Raw genomic sequence first — 9,297 nt, forward strand, 5'->3', positions numbered from 1 at the left:
CCGTGGGCTCTCCCACTAGTTGTTGCGCTATGTCTCTAACAATAAACTTTGTACCCGCATTCAAAGTTTTTGCCTCCGTGACAAATGCATTTTTCACTGGGAGCAAAGATCCAGGGAAAAAATGCTTCTAGAGTCTAGCCTTTGCTGGCAGATGGCTAGGATTCCTGGTTCTCATCCAGGTTCAATTCCTGGGCAGGAAATTAAGATCTCGCTTCCTGCTATCGCTCCCTGCTGCCTCATCGAATTCATAACCACTGGACCTAGGTCTCCTTTTAAATGCCTTTCAAACCACTGAGGCTTGGAGACACGAAACTGCCAGCCAAGGTCCTGTACTGTCCATCTGAGAGATGAACTTCATGCTCTCAGGCTGGGGAATGATCAAGCATCATCCAGGTGAGCTTGATTCTTATCAGGCTGAAGGGATGGTAAGGTCACCGATTACAAAAGGAGCAGATGGATGCCGGTCAGTCGCAGGAGCACAGGCTATCATGGTGCCGCGGCTGGGGCTCTTTCTGATTTGGGCTGGCGTGTCTGTGATTCTGCAACTGCACCCTGTGAACGGAGGTGAGAGAGGGGAGATGGGCTAGACCTGGTGAGAGAGCGCCTGCCCCAGACATGGACTGAAGTGTAAAAGTCATGAGAATAATCATAGTGGTTACAAATATGTCTCCCGTTTCTTGAGTATGTCCCAAGGGCAAGACGCTATGAAGGGTTTCACATTTTATTAATTTCCCACCAACCCCATGACACTGAAACCCAGGTGAGTTTGGCAGTAAAGCCGAAGGCCTTTTGGGGAGCTGCCTCATTCCTAAATCTCCACGGCACTGTCCCAGACATGGGAAGCCCACTCCCAGCGTTGGTTATCTTGTCCAAATGAAGAGTATTTCTATCTTTGTAGAGCTAACTGTTTGAAATACCGGGTTGGCGAAAAAGTCCGTTCAGATTTTTTCCGTAACGTCGTGGGAAGCAGGAAGGACAGCGTGGTCTCCAGGCAGGCCCTACGCATTGTCTGCTATGACAGTGTCTGTGCTTCGTAGCTGGATCCTTGTGGGTCCAGAGGCAAGCAGTGAGGACGGGCCAGTGTCTCCCTCACCTGTTCTCTTAGCCTTCTAGTCAGCAAGTTTATCTGTTCAGGGGGACAAGGACTTCAAAACATACAAGAAGATAAAAGCTAGAGACGCGGGGCAGGTCCCACTAGAGATGATATTCCGGTTGCAGCCCTGCTTCGTTCTTTTTTGGTTGTTGTTATTTTTCTGTTATCGTGGCTTTGGTTTTTCATTTTTAATTGAAGGATAATTGCTTTACGGTGCTTTGTTGGTTTCTACAACATCTCCAGTCAGCCATAGGTGCATATATAGAGAGAGAGATGTGTGTGTGTGTGTGTGTGTGTTTAGTCGCTCAGTCATGTCCAACTCTTTGTGACCCCATGGACAGTAGCCCGCCAGGCTCCTCTGTCCATGGGGATTCTCCAGGCAAGAATACTGGAATGGGTTACCTGGCCCTCCTCCAGGGGATCTTCCCAACCCAGGAATTGATCCCAGGTCTCCCACATTCCAGGCAGGTTCGTTACCATCTTAGCCAGGAGGGAAGCCCATATATATGTATGTGTGTGCACATATACACATATATTTATATATGCATAGGGGCATCTCATGGGGTTAGTGGTAAAGGAATGTGATTGCCTATGCAGGAGGTCCAGGAGACACCGGTTCGATCCCTGGGTTGAGAAGATCCCCTGGAAGAGGAGACGGCAACCCACTCTAGTATTCTTGCCTGGAGAATCCCATGGGTTTAGGAGTCTGGCAGTCTACTGTCCATGGGATTGCAAAGAGTTGGATGAGACTCAGCACACACACACACAAACTGGTGGCTCAGAGGTTAAAGTGTCCGCCTCCAATGCGGGAGACCCGGGTTCGATCCCTGGGTTGGGAAGATCCCCTGGAAAAGGAAATGGTAACCCACTCCAGTATTCTTGCCTGGAGAATCCCATGGACGGAGAAGCCTGGTAGGCTACAGTCCACGGGGTTGCAAAGAGTCGGACACAACTGAGCGACTTCACTTCACTATATGTGTCCCCTCCCTCTTGACCCTCCCTCCCACCCCACCCACCATCCTCTCCCTCTAGGCTGACAGCAGAGTGCTGGGCGGGGCTCCTTGGGTTATATAGCAGCTCCCCACTGGCTATCTATTTTACACACGGGGGTGTATATATGTCCACGTTACTCTCTCAATTTGTTCCACCAAACCTTGACCCTGCTTCGTTCCTGCTCTTCCTCCATCGGTCTCCCTTTCTCCTGCTTTTCCTCCAGATGATGAACTTACCCGAGACAAGTCTTCTGCGGAATCACCCGAAGGTAGTGTTCCTGGGGCAGATCCTCAAGACTATCCAAAAGGGAAGCGAATGACAAGAAAAGAACAGCCCAGTGCAACAAACTAACATGCGTGGCAGGGGAACTGTGACGGGGATTCTCCAAAATGCCTCACAAGCATGAGCTAATGCTACCCTCTCGGTCACACACATACCCCCAGGGGGTGTCCAAACCAGCATCAGGGGTGAACATTTTGTAGACAATGGGATTGGACTCTGAACATAGGGTCCAGGCTTCAGAGCTGGTGTCAGAGGCTAAAGTAGAAACTCCCCCAAATTCACATCCGTGCACAAAACCTCCCAATTTATATCTTTTTAACATGTCCACTAGTCACTCTTTACAGCTTCCCAGGTGGTGCTAGTGGTAAAGAACCTGCCTTCCAGGACAGGAGATGTAAGAGACGCAGGTTCGACCCTTGGGTGGGGAAGATCCCCTGGAGAAGGACATGGCAACCCACTCCAGTATTCTTGCTTGGGAAATCCCATGGACAGAGGAGCCTGGCTGGTTACAGTCCATAGGGTCTCAAAGAGTCAGACACAACTGAAGCAACTTAGCGGTCACTCTTTATACCACTTTCTCTGCATCTATAGACAGACACGACTGAGCGACTAAGTACAGAACAGCACGAAGACAGGCTTACATTTCTAAGTAAAATTTTCTTCACTGTCAAAAAATAAATAAATAAAGTAGAAACGTCCCAAAATTAGAGAAGCCTTCCTAGTCCCTGAGGGAAGGACCACACCACATTGACCCTGACATCCCCGATACTTAGCAGGGGCTCTGTACACAGCAGGTTTGGGGCTGATGGGCAGGCTTGGATGGAGATTTTGCCAGAGTTACCACAGACATCATGAAACCCCAAGTGCCAAAGAAGCGAACAATGTCTTTCTTCTTTCAGATGAAGCATGTGTTTTCCCATTCACCTACAGACAAAAGGCATTTTGACTGCACATTCCATGGTTCCATATTCCCGTGGTGTTCCCTCGATGCAGACTATGTAGGAAGATGGAAATTCTGTTCTGAGAGCGGTGAGTGTGCAGCCTGCCTCGTGTGAGAAGCACCTGGCTCCCCAGATGAAGGGGGAAAGTCCATAACTGCCTCCCAGAGGGAAGCCTTGGACACGAGTCTGAGCAAGCTCTGGGAGTTGGTGATGGACAGGGAAGCCTGGCATGCAGCAAGGGGTAGCAAAGAGTCGGACACGACTGAGGGACTGAACTGAACTGAACTGAGAGGGTAGTCTCAGGCGTCTCCTGATCCAGCCCCATGTGTTCCATTCATGTCCCTTTCTCTCTCTCTCTCTCTCTTTATGGTAGCTCTGGATCTTTGTTGCTATGCCCAGTTCTTCTCTAGTTGCAGTGAGTCGGGTCTACTCTCCATTGGTGTCTGGGCTTCTCATTGCAGTGGCCTCTCTTGTTGGGAAGCACAGGTTTCTAGGAGTACAAGCTTCGGTAGTTGCAGGGTGTCAGCTCAGTAGTTGAGGTGCCTGGGCTTAACAGCTCCTCTACCTGCTGGATCTTTCAGACCAGGGTTTGAACCCATGTTCAAACAGAAAGCATTTTGACTTGCATTGCAAGGCATTCTCTGCCACAGACCACCAGGGAAGCCCCCTTTTCTCTTGACATGATTAAAAACAACCCTCCCGCAATTAATGTTTCACCCATTCCTTCTATTTTTCAGACCATGCCAAGTGTGTCTTTCCCTTTATCTTTGGAGGCAAGAAATATGAGACTTGCACAAAAATTGGGAGTATTTTGGGGGCTTGGTGCTCACTCTCTCCAAACTACGACCAGGATGGAGCTTGGAAGTATTGCTAGCCAGAAAACGAGGTAAGAGTGGCCAGGGAGGGTGGGAAGAGACAGCGGTGAGCAGGGAAGAGATGGAGCTGGATAAAGAGGTGGAGTCAGATGTCCAGTGAGGAGAGAGGAGGCAGGTGGAGGGAAGGGATGAGGGAGAAAGACGCAGAAGGAAGAGTGAGGAGCAGAGTTTCAGGAGGAGAAACACGCAGAGAAGACGAAGAGGAGAAAGGGGACAAAAGAGGGAAACAGAGGGTGAGACAAAGGCATATATGCAAACAATGGAGAGAGGAGAGTTCCCGAGGGAAGGAGAAAGGGAGTTTGCAGGATGACAAATGGAAGGGGGAGGATCTGGGGAGGATCGGTGCCAAGACGAGGCGGAAGAGACGGGGAGAGAGAGGACAAGAGTCTTAGGAGCACATGCGAGATAGCAGAATTGAGACAGGAAGAGCAGAGAGCAAAGGAGAAAGAGACCTTTGCCCTCCGTGGGACTGACTGAGAAGCAAAATAGACTCGTTAACATTGACCCCAAAACTAAGTTCAGTTACTGTCCAGTGCACCCACCGGTGGCCATGGATGCATCAAGCCTTTGAAACCTCAGTGAAGAAAATCAAGAAATCTCAAGCATGAAGGTGATGCTCTGAAAGACAGAGGTGAAATCCTCTCCCTACATCTCCACCAGGTTCCCCCTGTGTGTGGGTCCAATCAATAAACCACTTTCTCAGCAGGTGTGGTCTTTTTTTTTTTTTTTCCTCCACAAAGAAACCTGACTGGGAAGGTGTCAACGTGCTCAGGTTAACCAGGCAGGATCTTCTTGTTTCCCTTTCCCTTCCTTGGGGTCCCGATGGAAAATCAATACACATCGCAACTGTCCCTCCTGGGGGCTTGATTGACAGGTGAAGACCTGGTGGTAAGATCTGAGGTGGGGGGAGGAGGGTCCCAGAAGGTATGCAGGACTGCTCCTTGTCATAAAAGATGTGTCTTTTCCCAACTTAGCTGAAATGTTATTCCTTCCTGGACCTGTTCTCTGACTCCATAGGATAAGCAGTCTTGATCACGTCTTTCCAGTTCATCCTTTCTTTCCTTAAAATTAAACTGCCCATCTTCCACGGTGGGGCTGTAATTTGGAGAAGGGTCAGGATGGACTGTTTTCCCTGACCTCAGTACTAGTACAGAATCTGACACATCCTTGGTATTTATCAACAGGACCACTCTCCTTTTTAAAACAAACAGGAATTTTACACAAGCTTGTCCGTCACTAACTGGGCCTGATTGAAAGAAGGTTAAATATACACGTGTTAGAAATAATGAAGGTCCTGAAAGGTCCTGATCACTAAATTTTATCCTGGTCCAAAACACCCAGTGCCTATCTAAGGAGTCCACGAGACCCGTGATGGACTTCCGTTCACCATCCAGGGAAGAGGCACGCAGATGTTTAATCACCGTGCAGGAAGGCTGTGTTGACAGAATATTTGTCCTCTGTGTTTTAAGGCCAGAGACGCAGAGCCTCCCTTGAAACCAGGACATTAAATAATTTTAAACTTAAAACATAAAAAGTATTTTCATTAAAAAGACTTCAATTAAAAACAAATAAAAGGAAATCAGGGGCTTCCCTGGTGGCTCAGTGGTAAAGAACCTGCCTGCCAATTCAGGAGACACTGGCTCCATCTCTGGCGTAGGAAGATCCCACACCCTACAGAGCAACCAAGCCCATGTGTCACAAATATTGAGCCCGAGTTCAGAGGCCCCAGAGCTGCAATTACTGAGCCCACACACTGCAACTGCTGAAGCCCGTGGACCCTAGAGCCCGGGCTCTGCAACAAGAGAAACCACAGCAATGAGGAAGAAGCCTGGGCACCGCAACTAGAGAGTAGCTCCTGCTCGCCACAATGAGAGAAAAGTCACACAGCAACAAAGACCCAGCGAGGCCAAAATCAACCAATAAATACTAAAAATTTAGAAAAGGCAACTGGGACATTGTAAGAGCAATGCAGTTAATGGGGATCAGAAGATCTTCCCTTCTGGTCCCAGAGAAACGGCAAAGAAGCCTCCTTTTTAGACCCTCCAAGTAGATTTTAAGGAAATATTGCCCTTGGGGAACGTCCATTCTCATACCCGTCACACACTTATTCATGACACTGAATTTACACAAGTGAAAAGGGGCCCAATCATACACACACATAGCGTATACACAAACACGCGCACACACACGCGTTCCTAGCTGAGGAGTCACGAAAAGTCTGCAGCATTGGCAGGAAAAAAGATTTAAAACCAAATCTCCAAGGGAGTTTCCTGCCAATCCATTCGTCAGGACGAGGTGCTCTCACTGCCAGGGCCAGGTTCGACCGCTGGTGGCGAAACTAAGATGTTACATGCTATGTGGTGCAGCCAAGATACAAATAAAAAATTTAAAACCCATCTTGACGCTTCTACCAAAAACAAACCAAAAATTCAGCACATCTCAGACGTGTCTGATATATTAGGTATCACCAGCTATGACAAGGAAAAGTAAGAGAACAAGTTATAGAAAAAAATGAACCTTATTATTAGTCTTTACGTTTTAGATCAAGGAACTCTATCGAACTGAAAGTCTGGAATTAATCCTCCACATTTGCAACTGATCTTCAGTAACCTATCAAGATAGTTCAATGTGGGACTTCCCTGGCGTTCCAGAGGTTAAGACTCCACACTTCTAATCCAGGGGGTGGGAGTTCAAACCCTAGTCAAGGAACTAAGACCCCACACATTGCCAGGCACGGCCAAGAAAAAAAAGGTAGTTCAATGTGGCAGGAATAATATAATAATCTTTGCAACAAGTGGTGCTGAGACAAGCATATCTGCATGCAAAATAAGTAAGCTGGATACCTTCTTCATACCATGCCCCAAAGTTAAGCCAACATGAGCCACAGACTCCATTTCTAAAGGTGAAACTATAAAATTCTTAGAAAATGTAAGAGTAAATCTTTAAGACCTTTGGTTAAGAAATGAGTTCTCATATATGACACTAAAAGGATGAACGACAAAAGAAAATGGGTGTAAATTGGACTTTGTAAAATTAAATTGTTTACGCTTTAGTTTTCATAACAATGAAAAGAAAACTGCCAGAATAGGAGAAAAGTATTTGCAGGTCAGGTGTCAGATAAGGAAGTTGTACTAGAACACGTAGAGAACACTTACACCTCAATAATAAAGTGAAAAATAACCCAATTTAAAATTAAGCTAAGAGACTGAAGCTCCCCTGGTGGCTCAGATGGGAAAGAACCCGCCTGCGATGCAGGAGACCTGGGTTCGACCCCTGGGTCGGGAAGATCCCCTGGAGAAGGGCATGGCAACCCACTCCAGCGTTCTTGCCTGGAGAATCCCGTGGACACAGGAGCCTTGTGGGCTACAGTCCATGGGATCCCAAAGAGTAGGACACAACTGGATGACTAACTCTTTCTTTTCTAAGAGAGTTACTAGATACTTCACCAACGAATATGTTCAAATGGCTAATAGGCACGTGAAAAAATGTTCAGTATCATTAGACATAAAGAAAATCTCAATGATATACCTCTTCATTCTAACCGGAAGGCCAACAATGGATACTTGCAGCCCGGTGTTCACAGCAGCATTATTTACAGTTGCCAAGATACAGAAGCGACTTAAATATCCATCAGATGAATGCATAAAAAAGATGTGGGATGTATATACAATAGAATACTACTCAGACACTTTTATGAAATGTTGTTGTTTGCAACAGCATGGTTGGACTTGGAGGGTATTAGGGTAAGTTCCTTGGGTGCTTGTACTGGGCCCCATAGTCTGGCCTATTATCCAGTCAGCAGGAGAGGTGGACAATGAGTTCTTCCCTTTTACAGACTGAATGTTCTTGATACTAATCAGAAAGTCCCAGACATCTCCCAGGGATTCATCTATATGAATATTACCCCCCCTGCATCACCTTCATGAATTCTCAAGACTGGATTTTTCCATCAAACCAAGAGAACCAGGAGACACCTCCTCCTCTTATTACTACAAAGCCTGCCTCCTGCAGCCCCTGCTTATTCACTCTGCACCAAAGTGCAAACCCTGGGTGGCCCCACGTGGTGTGCAATGCCCTCCTCTCCAGACTGTGAACATATGTGGCTCACACACTGCCATCAATCTCATCTGTGTTGGCTGTTGTGTATTTGAAAGTGTTAGTCGTGTCCAACTCTTTGTGACCCCATGGACTGTAGTCCGCCAGGCTCCTCTGTCCCTGGCAATGAAGCAGGTAGCCATTCCCTTCTCCAGGGCATCTTCCCGACCCAGGGATCGAACCCAGGTCTCCCACATTGCAGGCAGATTCTTTACCTTTGAGTCAACAAGAAAGCCTTAGGTTTGTCCCTTTTAGAAAGATAGCTGCCTGGAAGCTGGACAGAAGACAAGGAGGCAAGCCGGGAAGAAACTGCAAGTAGGTCAAGCAAGTGATCATGAAAGCTTAGAACAGTGGCTTTCAAACTGTGGGTCACACCCCACAAGTGGATCTTAAAATGGTTTTTATTGCAGTTAGAAAAACTGGCTCAAATGGAAAAGAAAATATTAAAGAGTCTTTTGAAATAGATGGTGGTGGGGGAAGCAGCGATCAGCGATCAGAACAGAGATCTCCGCTCTCTGGAGGGCAAGCAGGCAAATTGCTCCAGGAGCACAGGCACCGCAGCCTGTCGCGTGGGTGGGGGTGGTGGATGAGTAGCTGCTACTGTGCCATTGACTGAAATGAACCACAATTTACATTAAGTATTTTAAACTGACTGAACTACAGTTTACATCAAGCCTTCCCCTGGAAGTTGTTAAGCCTGTCGACAGACGCTGGTGTGGTGAGAGCATGCGCAGTCGTGTCCACCTCTTAGCGACCCCTGTGGACTGTAGCCTGCCAGGCTCCTCCGTCCGCGGAATCCCCCAGGAGAGAACACTGGATGGGTTGCCATTTCCTCCTCCAGGGGATCTTCCCGACCCAGGGATTGAAGCCGCGTCTCCTGCATTGGCCAGCGGATTCTTTACCACTGAGCCAGCTGGGAAGCCAGAGTTCCAAAATAGTTATATCAGACAGATTCTGCCGTTGCAGTTGTTGTCAGGTTGGAGAGACAGATTCTGGTGCTTCTCACTCTGTCGCGTTC

At 47.6% G+C, this 9,297-nt stretch overlaps 1 protein-coding gene across 1 annotated transcript; it reads left to right on the plus strand.

The window, feature by feature from the left end:
* Nucleotides 1-488: 488 nt before the first annotated feature.
* LOC138097086 (seminal plasma protein PDC-109-like) lies at nt 489-4,183 on the plus strand. The gene is given in 5 exon segments (XM_068993316.1): nt 489-564; nt 2,310-2,354; nt 3,268-3,295; nt 3,297-3,397; nt 4,047-4,183. Coding segments are annotated over 5 exon segments (387 nt in total).
* The last annotated feature ends 5,114 nt before the right edge of the window (nt 4,184-9,297 follow it).

The sequence above is a fragment of the Capricornis sumatraensis genome, chromosome 20, assembly GCF_032405125.1.
Source record: "Capricornis sumatraensis isolate serow.1 chromosome 20, serow.2, whole genome shotgun sequence".
NCBI classification, from domain to species: Eukaryota; Metazoa; Chordata; class Mammalia; order Artiodactyla; family Bovidae; genus Capricornis; species Capricornis sumatraensis.